Source organism: Anser anser, assembly GCF_964211835.1.
Source record: "Anser anser genome assembly, chromosome: 2".
Lineage (NCBI taxonomy): Eukaryota > Metazoa > Chordata > Aves > Anseriformes > Anatidae > Anser > Anser anser.
The window spans coordinates 15,050,061-15,068,751 of record NC_139721.1 but is presented as its reverse complement, the minus strand read 5'-3'; the positions used below and the strand labels follow the sequence as shown (position 1 = coordinate 15,068,751).

The 18,691-nt window shown below is 44.0% G+C and overlaps 1 protein-coding gene across 1 annotated transcript in view; it reads right to left on the bottom strand.

The window, feature by feature from the left end:
* Window positions 1–15,299, bottom strand: part of EIF3H (eukaryotic translation initiation factor 3 subunit H) — an 85,526-nt gene extending 70,227 nt beyond the window's left edge. Inside the window, exon 1 of the mRNA XM_083823822.1 lies at window positions 15,142–15,299. Coding sequence (XP_083679948.1) covers window positions 15,142–15,261 — 120 coding nt within the window. The 5' untranslated portion in view covers window positions 15,262–15,299. The remainder of the gene's footprint in view (window positions 1–15,141) is intronic.
* Window positions 15,300–18,691: the final 3,392 nt, after the last annotated feature.

The window sequence follows — 18,691 nt, the reverse complement described above, 5'->3', positions numbered from 1 at the left end:
TGTTTGTTTTTGTTTTTTTCTTCACTTTCTGTACATGCTGTAAGGACTTTGTGCCACTGTAGTGGGTTTACATGGCAAGGTTTTGGTAGCAGGGGTCCATAGTGGTGATTTCTGTGAGAAGGATCTAGAAGCTGCCCTGTGTTTGGTAAGGGCCCCACTGCTGACCAGAGCCAAGCCAGTAAGTGATGTTGTTTTGAGCCTCTGTGAGAGCACATTTAAGACAGGGAAAAAAAAAAACTGCGCCACACAGCAGCTGGGAGAGTGAGAGGAGTGAGGAACAGCCTTGCAGGCACCAAGGTCAGTGAAGAAGGAGGGGGAGAGGTGCTCCAGGCGCCGGAGCAGAAGTCCCCTGCGGCCTGTGGTGAGGACCATGGTGAAGCAGGCTGTCCCCCTGCAGCCCATGGAGTACCACGGTGGAGCAGGTTCCACGCTGCAGCCCGTGGAGGAGACCACGGTGGAGCAGGTGGACCTGCACCGACGGAGGCTGCGGCCTGTGGAAGACCCCTGCCGGAGCAGATTCCGGGCCGGAGCTGCAGCCTGTGGAGAGGAGCCCACGCAGGAGCAGGTGAGCTGGCAGGAGCTGCTGCCCATGGGGGATCCAGGTTGGAGCAGTTTGCTCCTGAGGGATGGACCCCATGGGACAGACCCATATCTGGAGCAGTTCTTGAAGAGCTGCTGCCTGTGGGCAGCCCACGCTGGATCAGTTCACCAAGGACTGCATCCCATGGGAGAGACCCCACAGCACAGGGGACGAGAGTGACCAAGAAGGATCAGTGGAGAAGCAGCGCTATAGACTGACCATAACCCCCATGTCCCCATGTCGCTTGGGGGGAAGGAGGTGGAAGAGGATGGATGGGGGGAAGGTGCTTTTGGTTTCTTTCCTTTGTTTCTCACTTCTCTAGCTTGTTAGTAATACACAATAAATCTTACTATCTCCCTATGCTGAGTCTGTTTTGCCCATCACAATAATAACTGTGCGATCTCGTCCTTATCTCAACCCTTGAGCCCCTTTCATCGTATTTTGTCCCCATTCCTCTTTGAGGAGGGGGAGTGAGAGAGCAGCTGTGGTGGAGCTCGGCCACTCACCCGAGTAAAACCACCACAGCCACAGATTAAATACCTCACAGCAACACACTGCACCAGGTCTGGCTGGGACGTTAACTTTCCCAGCAGCAGCCCATACGGTGCTCGGTGCTGTGCTCTGCACTTGCAGCTAGAACAGCACTGGTATCACACCAGGGTTGTGTCTGCTGCTGAGCAGTGCTGGCACTGCATCAGGACTCCCTCCAGCCCCCCCAGAGCCAGCAGGCTGGGGGTGGGCAAGAGGTGGGGAGGGGACATCGCCAGGGCAGCTGACCTAACCCAACCAAAGGGATATTCCATGCCATGTGGTGTCACACTCAGCAATAGAAGGTGGGAACCGGGAAAGAGAGAGGAGGCTCTCATTATGAAACCGTCTGTCCTCCCAAACAACTGCTGTGTGTATTAAGGCCCTGCTTCAGGGACAAACATCACTCGTTGATAGGAAGTAGAGAATTATTTTTTTCTGTGTTTCCACATGACCTTTGCTTGTTTTCTCCCTCTTCCTTTTCCATTTAAATAAATTATCCTTATCTCAACCCATGAGACTTTTTTTCTTTCCAGCATACTTTCTTCTCCTCTTCTTTGTCTGAGGAGGGGCAGTGAGAGGGCAGCTGTGGTGGAGTTCAGCTGCCCAGCTGGGTAAAACCAGCACACACATTCACTGAAGACCACAAGGTTCAACTACTGCCAGGCAATGCCCCAAATAAAACACTTAATAAGCATCCCCTCTTCTAGTTGTTTTATTTCTCCATTTAGGAGGAACTAATTCCAAACTGCTGCAGTACAGCAGCTCGGGAATTTCCCTGCAAGCAAGAGGGGAAACCCACCCCAACAAAACCAGGTCTTCCTCTACAGCAGGTACAGCCTGCCTGCACCTTCCCACCTCCAGCCTCCCGAAGGTGGTGGCCATTCACACAGAGCAAGTCGGGCTCACTGCAGGCACTGCCAGGTGAACTGACACCCACTTACTGGCAGCACACCCACCCGCTGCTCACACATGTTAGCTTCTCATTCAGTTACTCACTCTTCAGAAACTGTAGGGATTTAAGACTAAAAAGCCTATAAAAAAAGCTGCTTCAAATTATAAAAATAAGCGATTCTATTCAAAACCAGACGTATAACATGAAACAAAACATTAGTTAGCATCTAGAAGTAAATCTGGTAAATATCTAAAATGTAAAATGAAAAAAATTGCTACTGACATAAACAGGTAGGTGGAATTTGGCTTGAAGAACTGAAATAGTACAGACACGAAGTCTGCTTCTGTACAAATACAACATGAGAAGGGGAGATCGCTGGGTAGAAGCTTGTCGGTTTGTCATATGATGTGGCTTTTTTCAGCTCTCTCAGGAACTTGAGTTAATCAGCTAATGTCTTGTAGGCACCACGAAAGAGCTGTTTAAGTCATTCACTTACGTTCAAGTGAGCTGCTTGTTCCTGCAAGGGGAGGAAGTTAAACAAACTGCAACACACCAAATGAGACAGTCATTAGACAGTGGAGAAAATAATAGTATAGTATTATCTACTATAATAGTAGAAACACAAAAATACCAAATGTAAATCAAGGCATCTTTTAATTAATAGACCGGCCTCTTCCTGACTTTTTTGTCCTGCCACATTTTCATTTATCCTTTTTGACTGCACAATGGTGCGGCTTAACGACCATCCCCGTGGTTATGCACAGCCCATTAGTATACTTTAATTATTGCCTCAGCATCAGTAAAAATGCACCATTACATCTGTGCATTCAAACTCTCCACCGCCCTGTTCACACGCTAGTGTAAGGCGTTTCTCTGCAATGCAAAGTTTCATAACAAATTTCACAGTACATGGATCCAGCCTCATTTCCATGGAAACCACCGGGGCCATGGGCACTGCAGAATAACTTTCTTGTAGAAACATTTCTCTAACACAGCCCCAGGATTTCAATCGTGCGAGCAGCAGGGCATTAGATGTTATTACCACGCTGTTAGGAGGCAGCGAGAGGGCTGTAATAAGATAAACGGCCCAAATCCTACTAGTTACAAGTGGGACAGAGCGCTTCACCAGCACTACTTAGTGCATTATTTCTCCCATTTCACAAGATTCGCAGGACTCTAATCTTTCGAAAGCTGAAAATTTAGCATTTTAGGTAACTTTTCTAAACTGCCACCACAGTTTAGACTCATTATTTTTAATGAATTCAATACACAACCCTCATTTTTAGGGTGAGAGTTGATGAACACGCTCCTGTAGAGCACACACAGAAATAGTAAAGGCAGGCACAGTTTCAAGGCTTTCTGCTGGATACACCAGAGCCTTACGCTTATATTTCACCATACAAGCAATACATATATATTCTGTGTATTAGTAAACTGCCATTGTTGAATTATTAGAGTGTTTATTGAACTAGCAGTGCATTTGCAAGCAGGTTTACTCTTGAGCATCAACTTCCAGCAGTTTCCCATTAAAAGATTTAAAGATGACAGCCACAAGCAGCAGCAGCCAATTTTTTTAATCAGTATTTTCAATCAAACTGTGCAAAACTATTATGATTTTGAAGCTGAAGAGAAACTGCGAGAAAGCCATCCTTACCTATTTGGCCTTCAAGAACTAGTGGAATAGGGCAGAGCTTGACTGGGGGCGAGCATGCTGGTTTTCACCACCAAATGATCCTTTGCAAAGTCCTTCATAACGGGCTCAACACAACTGGAATACACGTACTGTTTGGTAGTGTCTTAAAACACATGACCTCCACGTGCATTCAACAGATGCTTTCAAGTAGCCAGTAAAATCCCTACTGGACATGACTTGTATGACAATTTAATCATTTATAACCTTTTGTGCGACGTATTTTCCAAATCCAAGCACTTACCCTTTTGGGCAAATGCTTGGTTATGTACTAAAGGACTGAGATAGAAAAAGATTGTCCTAGTAACAGGTAGCACAATCCTGAGAACAGAGACTGGACTGGGTCTCAGCTTTCCTGCGGACTTAAAACACAGAAGTGCAGGAAGAAAAAAGCCACCAAGAGTGAGCTATTGTTGGTAACCTTCAGCTTCCCCATCATTCAGAGAGACTTGCTTTTGTACCTCTGTCTGAATAAGGATGTGTGAAAACCACTTCCGAAGGAGCTCATTTCTAATAATAGCTAATATTATTAATATTAGCAGTGAGATTAAGCACCATTCTCATTTTCTCACCAGGAGAAAATACGGATAAGGTAGTATGGCCTCTTGTATTATCCCCAAACTGTGATATGATAGCTGAAGTAAACACTCTGTATGCCACCTTAAAATAATTTTAAAAGCTTTAAGACTGCTGATTTTCAGCATCAATAATGTAACAAAAAAATAATTGAGTGCTAAGTGGTCAGAACTCAGCCCTATGTTAACAAAGGAGGTTGCTTATTGTCCTCAGATCTGCACATATAAAGAACATTGACAAAAAGCAACTTATACCTCCAACAAAGATCCTGAACACCAAACAGGCACGTGCTTAACACAAAAAAATATATACATACGTGTCTATTACATACCACACAGATACAGGGCTCCCTGGAACAGGAAAGACAGCAGACAGCAAAGCAGGCTATAATGTTTAAGCAGAACAAGAGCAGAAATTGACAAGCTTTATCTGCTCAAAGCAGCATCCCAACCCTCCTTTTCCAGTAAAGGACCAAAAATTTATAACAAAATTAGCCTATTGTTGCATATACATGGCAAAATTCAGGTGCATCTTCAATCTCCAGTGAACAACAAGTCTTTCTTTATTAACTTTAAAATTAGATTTAGCCATAAAAATGAATAAAATGCTTATCTGAAACAAGCATACACACACACACACACGTAATTCGAGAGTTTTCCTACGCTTATTCCTAAATAATCTTGTGCATGCATGTTACACAAGACATTATCAAGGTTAAATAACTTCTATTGTTTTTGTTTTGCATTCTTGATTTTGGATTATTGAATAATCCTACAAGATACTAACAAGACAACTACACAAGCATGAAATTTTCCAATTACACATAAATATATTTACTTTCCATTAAAACGATACCATGTAACACGCAGTAACAATTGAACTGCTAAGCACTGTTGTTAAAGCAGATATGACATCTGTAATCTTAACACTTCCTGAAGATTTAAAAAAACAGCATGCTCAAACTGTGCCATCATTGAGAATACATTTTGAGCATGCATGTAAACAAGGAAAAATAATATGCACAGGAATCATATCTAAAAAACATCTGTGGCAAAGAAAGATTAATAGGAAAGAAGCCAGCAACAATAAACTGAAAATACATTATCTTTTTTCAAAGACCAGAAAAACAAAATGACTTTTTCCTCTTCTTCCAAGATCTCTCAGAAAGTCTGTAAGATTTGTTTAAAGTGTAGAAGAAAGAATCCTATTACATAATAAGGCATAAAAGGCGTTCATTTTATACATACCACAAAAGGCCTTTCAGCATCTCTATCTGCTGCCAATGGCCTGCTGGATCTTAGATGTTACCCTGAACTATACGACACTGCATGACAACTGCAAAGATCTAATTTTATGACAATAAAATGAAAACCAAAGGAACATGTTTAACAATATTTCAGTGTGCAAGAGGGCAACGTACTGCCTCAGCAACAAACCCAGCTACTGTCTCCTCTCCAGTCTTAGGCATCTCAGTCAAAACTAACACCTAAAATAAGACACAAAGGTAACGCTTACTAGCTCTTTTGTTTCTGATGTTTTCTGCTGTAACATTCCCATCATTAAAACACAGTGAATTATTTGAAAGATATTTGGTGGCAATATTCTCCTTAATATTAAAACAGCCCACTAGGTACCAAAAGAGCACATTACACTGTTTTCAAGAGCTATGCATACACAAGTACAAGGCAAGAGAGGAGACTGATATGCACATAGCAGGAGCAGCAAATAACAAGGAGTTTGACTGTAAATGACAGTAGCACAGAGGGCAACATATTATTTCTCCTTGTACGCAGGAAAAAAAAAGGCTGTTTTGAAATTATATTTTCCCCTTCAAGTCTGAAGCCTAGCACTGCTCAACACATTTAAACCACCTCCACGTTTAGATTAACTCCTTTTGTCAGCACACCAGTTTCACAGCATGAAGTGATACCAGATGTTTTAGTTCTAAATGCCTCACTAGAGTATACTTACCATGACATTTAGGAGATGCTGAGTGCTCCAATGCGTTCTTACAAATCATTTAAAGTTTGTGCTTTGTTAGCAAGTATACCTGTTAGCCATTGAGAAGAGACACTGAAATTTTAATCCTCAAACCACCTCAATGTAGGTGCTTTAGCCATTTTTAATTAAGAAATCTCAAAGAGGATAAAGTCTATATTTAGGAGTGAAATTGACAGCAAGAGCAACAGTTTAGAATAAATAGAAAAAAAGTCTCTTCCACACTAGAAGAAACCACTCAGACCAAGGACTGGAGGAACACTAGGTTAGCTAAACAACAACAACAAAAAAAGAAGATTGTTTGTTTTAAATAGAAACATGCCAACATAAAAAGGGGAATAAAGAACACAGATAATACTCTTGGCACACTTCATTCAACTCTCTACCACTTTGATTTATACGGCTGTTACTGTGGTAACAGACAAAGCTAGCTATTGTGGTTTCACACTGGTAGGCAGCCAAGCACCACGCAGCCGCTCTCTCACTCCCTCTCCTCAGAAGGACAGCGAGAAAATACAACAAAAAACTCATGGGCTGGGACAGGAGATCACTCACCAATTACCATCATGGCTGAAACAGACTCAGCGTAAGGGAGATTAATTTGATTTATTGCCAATTAATAACAGACTAGAGCAGGGAAAATTAAAAGCAGACTAAAAACACCTTCCCCCTTGCCCCCCATTCATCATCTTCTACCTCCCCCTCAGTGGTGCAAGGGAATGGGGGCTGCGGTCAGTCCCTGACACTTCACCTCCTCCGCTCCCTCACGGTCCCTCTCTGCCCCTGCTCCCCCCCACGGGATGCCGTCCTGCCCGAACTGAGCCTGTGGGGGCTGCCCACAGGCAGCAGCTCTTCAACATCTGCTCCCACACGGCTCCGTCCCACGGGGTCCACCCCCCAGGAGCAAACTGCTCCAGCACGGGTCCCCCACGGGCGGCAGCTCCCCCCAGCCCCCCTGCTCCTGCGTGGGCTCCTCTCCACGGGCTGCAGCTCCGGCCCGGGGCCTGCTCCTGCGGGGGCTCTCCATGGGCCGCAGCCTCCTCCAGGCCACATCCACCTGCTCCACCGGGGGCTCCTCCACGGGCTGCAGCGTGGAGATCTGCTCCGTGTGGGACCCGTGGGCTGCAGGGGGACAGCCTGCTCCACCAGGGGCCTCTCCACAGGCCGCAGGGGAACTGCTGCTGCGTGCCTGGAGCACCTCCTGCCCTCCTGCTGCACTCACCTTGGGGGCTGCAGGGCTGCTTCTCACTCCTTGCTCTCCCAGCTGCGCAGCCACAGCAGTTTTTTCCCTTACTTCAATCTGCTGTCCCAGAGGCACAAACAACATCACTTACTGTCTTGGCTCTGGCCAGCAGCAGGTCCTGTTGCAGCTGGCTCTGCTCTGACATGGGGCAGCTGCTGGGCTCCGCTCACAGAGCCCACCCCTGCCGCCCTCTGCTACCTTGCCGTGTAAACCCAGCATATTGGCTCTTAAGGCCAACAGGTCAGACACTGTGGAATGTTTTCCACGGAGTGCTACCAAAGTGTCACCAACAAACTTAGCCAGCTAGAGAACAAAAGGGTGAGGAAATAAGCCTCCAAATTTCACTGGCACTTCCACTAAGCCTGAAAAAATTGAAGGTATATTCCAATGAGGTTCTTTCTGACTTGGTAGCACACATCAGTACTTTCCCTTCTGAATGGGAGCACTGCTTATACGTCAGCAGTTCCCCTCTGGGTTATAGTCATGCAATTCATCATAACTGAATATTAATACAAAGTATGTGTATATATAATATGGAGATACGTAAAATCACCCAACCAATACCAAATGTCTGCATGTTCTCCACCATTCATGTTTCCAGGAAGACATCCAGCTAGTGTTCAGTTCACACATTAACTCTGTCTCTATCTGATCTACATTTTAAGGTAAACAGGTCAAGGGAAAATCCAAGAGACCAAACTTCAATTTAAAATACCATTTGGACTTCTTTGGAAGGACATAGAAAAGGAAATGCAGCCTGAAGGACACGTGGTCCTAAAATTCCATTCTATAGCTGTGCAACGTCAAGGAGCTGTACAGAGAGCAGCAAGCAGAGCACACAGCCTGGGCATTTTTACAAAGTCTTTAAGCAGGATAAGGAGAAAGGAAGAAACCAGAAGGGAAACTGGAAAAGCACAGTCTTCAAAACTTAAGAAAACGTCAAAGATTTTTAAGGCAATTCAATACAGGCTTCATTTATTATCAATTTTAAATGAAACATACTCAAATGCTATGGAAGTGTCTTGCTTTCCTTCTGAGCATCTCAAAAGCTCTCATTTAAAAAGTGCTTGAAGATAAGTCTCAAAAACTAATTTCCAGTGAATACGTGATCTTGTGTTTTCAGTTACCGTGATCAGACAAATCATCTTCAAGAGGCCCTTACCCCAGAAGCTATCTAGGCCTTCCTTATCAGCAGCTGGGAACGTGATCCTGTTTGTCATATACTTTCTGGACAAAAATGGCTGCTAATAAGAAAACAATGTACAAGCAGCTTAAATACCATGACTGCGAGTAAAGTAACTATGGAAAAAGAGCTCAATAATTTTAGTTTTATTTTCTTTACGGCAGACTCGCAAGCTTTTATGTAGATTAGAAGATAAAAACAACAAACAAAGCTCTTCATACCACAGACAATACTAACCATTAAGCACGCTACATCACCAAATCAGGGATAATGTAATGAAGCTTAAAGTAACAATCTTGGAGTAAATCACTCAAATCTTGCATCTACACTATAGCCACACTAGTGCAAATACAAAGCCTACAAGTATGTCTAGACAATGGTTAGAAGTTACGTTTTGGCCAATGTGTGTTTGTATTTTGTTTAACTAGACAAGGGTATCTTAAGGTTTAGCTTGAGTTCTATGCAAATTTTAAAAAACTGCCTCAATACATACTCAGAGAATTAAGTAGATGGAGTGTTACCTGACACTGGAACATCATCTGGAGTATTACTAGTGCCTCTACACTTCATCTCCGAGTTTGATGGCCTAAAGATTCAGGCATGCCTCACCTGCTGCTATCCACAAAGGCTTCTGCCGAAAGCTCTGGCAATACTCACTAACCCCAGACTAGCGATTTGTTACTAGTATTAAGGTTTTCCGCATTAACAGCTACGAAGATAAAGGAACAGAATCCTACAGTAGTTTCGAGAAGTCTATATAAGTTTTACTACTTCCTACAACATGTAAAATTTATGTACAATGGCCATAAATGTGAAAATGACTCCTACACAATGGTTTAATAAAAAAGGAAATATCATTCCTTTTAATGAAGTAATAAGAGCAACTAGCATTTTAATGCATTATCGTGGTGTTATGGTTGTAATTACATTGCTACACAAGAGCAATAAACGAGAAAGCCTTATTGTCCAGTCAACAATATCCTTCGAAAGTATTTCAGAATAGTTTTTGAATGAATATGTACATTCGATAGAGGTTAGAAATAGATTTAAAAGTCATATATTGGTGTTTAAGGATTTAGTTGGTTGAGAAGCTGTTTTTCTGCAAAAACGATCTCTGCTGTTTTTCATTTTATGTTTATTCCTGGAATATCCTCGCATAACACAGGATACACAAAAAATGAAACAGCTTCCCAATAACAACATATTTCTGTGTGACCACTCTGAAGGTAAACGTGATAAATAAAAAGCACTTAGCTGGTCTGGCAGCCAGGACACTTGCCTTACTGAAAGATGCCCATTGCCCAACCCACAACTGTTATTTTTGCAGAAGGCGGCTTCCACGTGCCCATTATCCCCATACTACTGGTCAGACATGGCCCACAGCCCACCACAGAGCAACTACGTTGTTTAATATTAGTTCGATTTATACATGACATCAGCTTTCGTGCTTATCTAGCAAAAATGTTATTCATCCTACCTGATCTCACGTCTCCAAGTGACACAGCAGCTCGTCCCTGTTTTTACAGCTTTACACCTTGCCTGACACTACCACTGGAATTGTGAGATGTGCAAAAATGCACAGAGGAGGCCCTTGGTGCAATCTTAGTTGAACAGGATTAGAAGTTTCACTAAAAAAAGCATTCTAGAAAAGTCTCCAAACCTCGGTGGAAGTTCGGGATCTCTTATTAAAGCTACGGCACTTCATGAAAAATTTAAAAACTGGACAATCTGTAAGCTTTTTTCACGGAATGCCTGAAAGTTTCATTTTGTGTAAGCTTACCCAAGAGTGCAAGTTCACAAGATGAGGCTATGAAGCAATGGGAAACCAGCACGCAAACGAAGAAACACAGGGTCACCCAACAGCCTGCTACCAGCAGGAAAGCAATGTTATGCTGAGCCTGAATAATATTAACATGCATATGACAACTTTGTTGAAAACAAAACAAAAAACAGGAATATTGCAAAAGCAAATGCTGAAGAGTTACCACAAACTTGAAACAAGGTTCCCCTGCAGTGATATGCCCTCCCTCCACCGCAGTGATGTGCCCAAGTGGAACACAGGGCTTCGTAACGACAAACAGACTTGCTCCAGTTGCTCTCACGGTCACAGTGCAGTTGTTTTAGTGCCAGAGTTTGTCCTCTTCGCCTCATTTACTCACTTTGCTGTGTGAGATAAAGGATGCAAAGACCCTACAGAGCAAACAGCTGGCACTTGCACAGTTAAAGGCTATATTCTAGTGCACATGTAAAAGACCACAAATAAAAACCACAAGAGCAAAACACTCATTCCGAGAAAGACGTGGAGTTTAAGAGATAACGAATCCAGCAAATGCAGTTCTTCACAATATTTGTTATGATGGCTCTTATTTAAATATCAAGAAAAAACAAAGTACTACCTTGATCATTAACCCAGCGGGCACAACAGTAACACAGCATTTCCTTGTCAACCTCTCTCATTTCAAATTTTCACCTGAAGACAGTAACAGCATTCCAAAGAAACCAACATCCCGTAAGTGTTCTTATACACCTGAAACCCTGCACAACACAGGAGTGTTTCATGGTATGGCCCTAACACTGAACACGAACAGAATTGCGCCACGGAGATAATTTACCAAAAAGTCAGATCCCAAATGAGCACAGGACTTAACAAAGGAAGAAGAGGAAAGATGACATTTGTTAGCATTAAGGAAACAAACGTGAAGATTTGGAAAAAATCAGAATCATTTAGGTTGGAAATGACCTTCAGGACCATCAAGTCCAACCATCACATAACACTACAAGTCCACCACTAAACCACACACCTAAGCACCACATCCACACATCTCTTATGCAGGTCACTTAATTGCACAGGTGAGTAATCGTAAAACTGCCAGGTCTATTCAGCTAGCCCCAAAACCTCTTTCAGTAAAGGAATCAGTATTACCAATATTCCAAAATTCATCAGCTTACAGCTTGAAGTTTACTGCACCTCATGGAAACCAAGAATATCAGGTCAGTGAGCCAAATCAGATTAATTACAGCAGCTGAACTCCAAAAATTCAGATCAGTACCCTCAAAGAATTTTAACGACTGCAATAAACAGAAGTCCAACAACACCTCTTCAGGGAAAAAAAAGCAAATTATGGCATTGCTTTACATTTATTTCAGATAGCATGTAATAATGACTACACCTCTGGGGTCAAATCATGAGTGACACCTGAGGTCTTTGCTACAAAGAGCCATCCACCCATGGAACTGAAAAGCTAGCAAGCTTATAAGCATGGGAGAAATACAAGTTCCCAAGGTGAGTCACAACCTTCTCTACACTACACCCATAAATTCTGTCAGAAATACTCAAGGGTTCAAGCTCAAATATGGTGCTCATGTACCTGGATGCCATTATCTACACAAAAATTCAGAGGCCTCCAGCAAATGTATTAAGCTACACAACACATCAGTTGGATTTGTTTCTGCTTCCCCATCCAGCAGGGAAAAAAGGGGTGGACAATCTGTTGAACACAAGCAATTGGGAAGAAAGCCTTTGTCCTTTTCTTCCACGCATCCCTCCCTCCCTCCCTCATGCACTCCCCAGGTCTGTGCTTCCCTTCCTCCTCCACGCACGAAGCTTAGAAAAAGCACGTTATAATCCCTGCTTTCCATGAACTGGCGAGCAGAGACAACACTGAATTATCTACAAGGGGCGAGACATCCTAGGTGTCTGGTCACAACCGCACCTCTTTCCATCTCTAAGCAATGCCCCTGCCGTTAAAGGGGGTTACAACCAGCTGTGAAAGCAGCTGGACAGCTAGAAGTGGCTGCCTGAGCAACCACCAGGCAGGTGACTGCACAAGTGCCAGAGCTAATCATAAATCTAGGCAATTTTTAGTCTTCACAGGTCTGAGTTCCGTTTAACATCCCGTTCTCAAGTGGCAAAAGGTGATAATGAGGTGACCTTAACTCTGTCACAAAGAAAAACTAAACCAAGTCTGCTCAAGGTAATAAAACAGAATAAAATACTTTAGAACTCATCTTGCAGGAGAGTAGCTAGTCATATGTAAGTATCATTTGACAATTGAGTTCTCAGCTCTACTAGCAAAAAAGAGTACAGACTTGTGCTCTTCTCCTTCCTGTCAAGTTGTGAAGGCTGGAAAATTACGTTCACATTTCATTTCAGAAGCACTTTATAAAAAAAGCACTCAGGTGCTTCATTCAAGTTATCAAGTGTCTATAACGTGACACCTACCTGAATCTTCCTAAACTTTTGCACTATTATTTTGTGGAGCACGCTAATAAAGTGCTAACATTTTTTAAAGTTACATGGACTTAGCCCATCTTAAAAGTCAGAATTTCATTGTTAGCTTTTACTTCCGCCGTGACAGTGGTTTTTAATTTACTCTTGCACTACCTGGAACAAAATTGCACTTGATCTAAATCCAAATGGCACCACTGCATAATAGAATAAGGAAATAATCAGATTAAAATGAGAAAGAAGTTAACGACAAAATGCTCTACTTGCGCCTAATTTAAGAGGAAGCCAGAAAAGTGGTTTTGCTGTGTGATTATGTATTATGTTTTTTATGTATTATGTTTTAAGGTAACACGCTGACATTTAGAACTTCTCCAGTACTAATACTCTTTTCTTTTACTTCACTGTTCCCCTGAAATCCTACTTTCTGAAAGTACTTTTGTATTCTCACACATACAAGAGACTGAAGTGTCTTCCATTTTATATTAGCAAATCCAAACCAACCTGCGTGGTGTGCCTTTGCTTTCAAAGCAGCTCCATCTGACAGCATTACTGGTGTCATCGCCAGGAGATGCGGCACCAGCGGAGGGAAATAGATCGCTGACTGCCTGACTCCCACCAACTCATCCCCAGTTTTGGCACGTAATTACTCTGGTCAAGGCTAATTAAGCGCCATTAGTTTGTGAGAGCACAGTTGAGACATTTAAATCAGTTGGAGGCTAGCAAAGTTTTAGCAGAATTTGAGTAGAACAATCTGAGGACTTGCAAAGGGAGCCGCTTCAGTTACAAGGCAAGCAAATTTATGCTTCCCTTCACCCCAGGCATCACAGCAGGTTGTGAATCTCACTGTTACCATCCCGAGAGCTCTGTGTAAGATCCATTGAGATCATCTGCAGGTGGAAGGGTGAAAGCTTTCCAGTGCTCCCAGTAAGCCACCTTCACCTCTAGACAGGAGACACCACCACAGTGTATCTGAGTAACAAACGAGGACAAGATTAAAAAAGAAAGCAAAAAGCGTTCATGAACATGTGCTGGACAGTCAGAAGTTGACCACCAGGGCCACTCACAGCTCATTTGAGCAAATAGTAGTTCACGAAGCAGATTACACACGTGAGAGAGAACAGTTTTGAAACATCTGTTCTCTTTAGTTGAGATAGAGTCAAAAGAAGTCAACTTTAACAGTTATTATTAAACCCAAAATTGACTTTTAAAAAGTTTCTACACTCACAGAAATGGAATTAAAGGTGCCAACCTGTGTTCTGCTTTTTTTTCCCCTCTAATGTTCCCTCAGACGTGTTATCAAAAAGCTACACACACACACTGGAGTCCGTCTGGTCCTAGCCTGCTAAGAACAGCAGCAGCCCACTGTCAGTTGCTGATTTTAGGACTAAACATAACAGCTGGTCAGTATTGGCTACCCCTTTGGATAAGCCACGTGCACCAATGCTGTAAACAACTGGACACTGTACTGCAGAAATACTTTCAGCCATTACTTCAAATGGCATCTTTCAATCATAAGGACCTGTACAGAGAAATAAATTATTATTCATCTTCCCAAACGTTTATTAAACTGTAACTCTGGGATAACAAGGGGGTCTATCCCTAATTAATGCCCAGCAGGCTTTTCAATGCTTGCCCCAAAATGATGCACTGCTCTCATTACTGTTATACCAACCCTCATTTGTGCTTCGCCTACACACTGCTCCAGTGACACCTGGCAAAAATAACGAAGAAACAAACATTTATGCTCTTAAATGTTCCAGTAATTATTTTTTCTCCCCACTCCGTGATATTTCAGAGTACTGCCAACTGCAGAGATAGGAACCGACACAGAGTGCCAGCAGCAAAACTGAGAACCAACTTTAGCAGACATTTCTGCTTAAGGCCTGTGTGGTCAACTCTACTAAGCAGTTTCACCAGAATAACTTCACTCTGACATTTTACGTCGTACTAACAAAACACGGTAAGCTGTGGCCAGCCTGCCAAAGAAGATTAAAGGCACAACGGGTGAAGAAACCCCCCACATGCTCACCACCTCCCACACCTTCCCGCAGCGCTGGGTACGAAAGGAGGAAGCACAAAACGAGGGCTCTGGCGCAGAGGAGGGGAAGGGAGAAAGGCAAAAGGTGACAGCCGTGAAGGCGCCGCTGCCCTCCAGGAACGAGCCCGGCCCGCGAAGCTGCCGCCGCCGCTGCCCCCAGGGCCCCCGGAGCGGGCACTCACCAGCCCGTCGATCTGCACTTGCTTCACGGCCGCGTCCCCGGCAGCGGCGGCCTTGCCTTTGCCCTTGGCGGCGCCGAAGCCGCCGCCGGCCGCGCCGGAGCCTTCCTTGCGTGCCGCCATCTTCGCCCAGCCCCGGCCGGAAAGAGAAAAGCGAAACGCCGGAAGCGGGGCTTTAAGCCGCGGCGGTGCGCCGCGAAAAGGCTCCGGGCGGAAACACCTCTGGGGCGGGGGAGCGGGGCGCGCATGCGCGGTGTGGGAGGGCGCCGGGCTTCAGGGGTGCCCCGCCGCCATTTTGTGTCCCCCGGGCGGCGGGGGGCAGATGCAGGGGGGGGGCGCGTCGCCGCTCGGCTTTGGGCACCCGCCGGGCTCCGGGGATCCTCTGTGGGCACCCGGGCGGCTCGCAGCGCACCCCCGTGGGCAGCTCGGGGGCTAGGGGCGGCGTGGAGGCATCCCTGTGGTCCTGGCTGGGCAGGGGCTGCGCTGAGGGGGAAAGTGTGCAGCTAACGAGCTCGCTTGGTACGGGGGGGAAGCACCTCCAGGAGAAAAGGGGTTTGGTAGCGTAGGATTTTAGCTTTAAAAGCAGTAGAGTACTGTGAAGGTACTTGAATAGCTATCTTGAGGCTGAATAACAACCCATGTTCTGAGGCAGGATACAAAAACATGACATTACATACAAAGCCCTGGAATATCAATGTCTCACGTTAGTCTCAAGAGGGGGTTTAAGTGATACATTAGAAGTCAAATGCTGATTTTGATTTGCTTCCCCTCCCCCCCCCCCCCCTTTTAACTACTCCAAGCCCCGCATTCAGTTGAAAAATTAAATTGTCTGAGAAAGGTAGGCGTACCAAGCACCCCAACGCTCTCCAGATGCTCTGCCAAGTACGTAACCTCATAAAAACCCACCGTGAACCATTTCAATAGTGTGATTGACACTAACTTCTAACTGGGGAAGGGGAACATACCAACGCCAATACCAAAATTATCTGTATTTTCCGGCAGACAGGCCCAGCACTTGTCTGTTCCAATAAAATGGACTTAGCATCACAGAGAATGCTCCCTACCAGCTGCCTGCATGAGGGCTAGAACAGATTCAAGCAAAGAATCTTGTCTAATAAACATACCCATCGGGGAAATCAAAACTTAAATGCCACCGATATCACTGACAAGATCTGTATTGACTATAACAACAGACGTAGATGCCTGGCTTAGCCATGAACACCTCACAATAGATGGCTGAAGATTGGTGAGATGAAGCCCACTTCAGACTTCCCATTGGGGGATATCCATTAAGTGGAGTTTGAGCGTGAAGTTTAGAATTTGCAGCATCAAGGAGGTCAAATGTGCCCCAAAGAGACCGAAGTGTGCATGTGCAGCAGGATTAGGGTGCTGTTCTGAAAAAAAAATCCTTCGCACAAGGGCTGATGCAATACCAACACGGAGTTTCACAGTGGTGTTCCGTGGCCAATGAGCTCAACCATCGTGTAGGTGTTGCAAATTGGAGTCCTACCCTTAGCAGCTTTCCATGACTGTTGCACACCCACTGGCATTGCCTTTTGAAGTTTTTCTAGAGAACAAAGTCGCTTGATTCAATATTAATACTTCACGGTGCTGTTATATATGCATGCATATCCAGATTTAATTTACAAATATGATCAAATAGCTTTAATTAAAGAAAACTAAGATTAAGAAGCAACATTACGGTAATGTAGTGGTTCTCAGCTCCAGCCTTCGGACTCCTGGAGATCTGTGGGCTACTTCAAAGATGTTGGTGAAAGGTATTTACAAAGAAAAAACACGCAAATGCTTTTTATCGGTATATCGGTAAACACACAGTGCTTTACCACCGGCAAATTCCTAGGGATCTGAAAAGGAAATGAAAACCCCTTGTATAACATAAATGTGACTCATTATTCATGCCTATCAGTTTTTAAACAAAAAGTCCACATAATTAAAAAAAATAGTATCTACAGCACAGAACATCAGCATGTTCAAAGCCGTTGCTGTGGGCACATAAAATAGCCGTATTCCATGGACTTGCACAGGGCTCTCATTATTTAGTGCACTGCCAGAACAGTTCAGTCAATTTGGTTAATTATGATTAACATGAAAAATGAAACAAAAATATCAACTTCCTACTATATAGAACTCATCACGTCACTGGAGGCAAGAGGTCATAGAAAATTTCACCATTTAAAATACTCATTTTTTGAAAAAGAGGACATAAAAAGGATGTCAAACTGAAAAAAAAAAAAATGAGTAGCATCGCCCAAGCTACTCAGGAAAACCACAAACATAAGACTTCCATCACAAAATAGTTTAGAAAACTCAAGCGGTGCCCAAACTCCATTAGTCGTTTTTAAATGATAGTCTTAAGTCAGAAGGCAGATGGAACCAAACAAAGCCCTTTTATTCCTCACTCCTGCCTAAGTAAGACCCTTGATATAAGTCAGATGTGTCATCTCCCTCCACGGCCTCGCTGCACCGTATCAGTGCAATGAGCAGAAGGAGCGCTGCTAAATGGAAATTATCTGATTAAGGCTTCAAAGATGTAATCCCTTCCAAATCGTCAGACTGACTTTACCTTAAGGGCTAAAGCAACTTGAATTACTTTTGTACATGCTGCAGGCTAAGACCATCCACATGAATAGTTACCAGAGATCGGCTAACCTGCAATGACTTGTTACCAGTTGGTTAATGAGTTGTGTCTGAATTCTGTGTTGTTTTTTTCCTCCCTACCCTCAGCAATTCCAAATATTTCTGAGCATAATGAATGCCTTAATTTCATTATCACAAAGTGTACAGGAATACAAAAGAATCACTTAGGATACGCAGATAGCAGTCTGTACTTGCATTGAGACACAACAGCACCCCAAATACAAAGCGGCATTAATAGCTCCAATTGCCTAAAACAACATTAATTATCTACAAACAGAAACTGTGTGCATTAAAGTAATCTCCACAGCTCGGTGGCAACAGATTCTCCTAACACCGAGTTAAAATTGCCTTGTAATGTCTTGTACCCCCACAGAAGTTTCCAGTTCAGTTATCTGGAGGAGATGAGGTATTCGGGCCTCTTCTTTTAAGCGCGGTGGAATGCCGGCACCTGGCACATCCGCGCAGACTGCTGCCCCTTTTCAATGTGCCGTTACATGTAACACCGACTCTGCCTTAGGTCGCGCGCACATCGCTTGAAAGAGAAGTCAGCACCTAACATCTTCCCTTTGTGGAGCGGGGTTTGTATCTGGGAGCGCTGCAGCGAACGTAAGGCTGCCCTTCCTTAATGGCTACGTACAAGGGCACAGCTTAATCTGCGTAACTCTGCCCGTGCTAAACGGCACGGTCTCTTCGTTCCTTTTGAAATCCCTTTTGTATTCACAGCCTGCCTTTTGATACTACCCTCTCAGTCACACACCACTCTCATATCCCATAGGATACCCACCCAGCCTCTCGCTCCCCTCTGCCACGGGTTGGGAGAAAATGGACAGACAGCAGCAAGACTTCTGAATCGAGTTTCAGGAGCTGTGACTGAAACGGGGCAGGCAAGATCTCT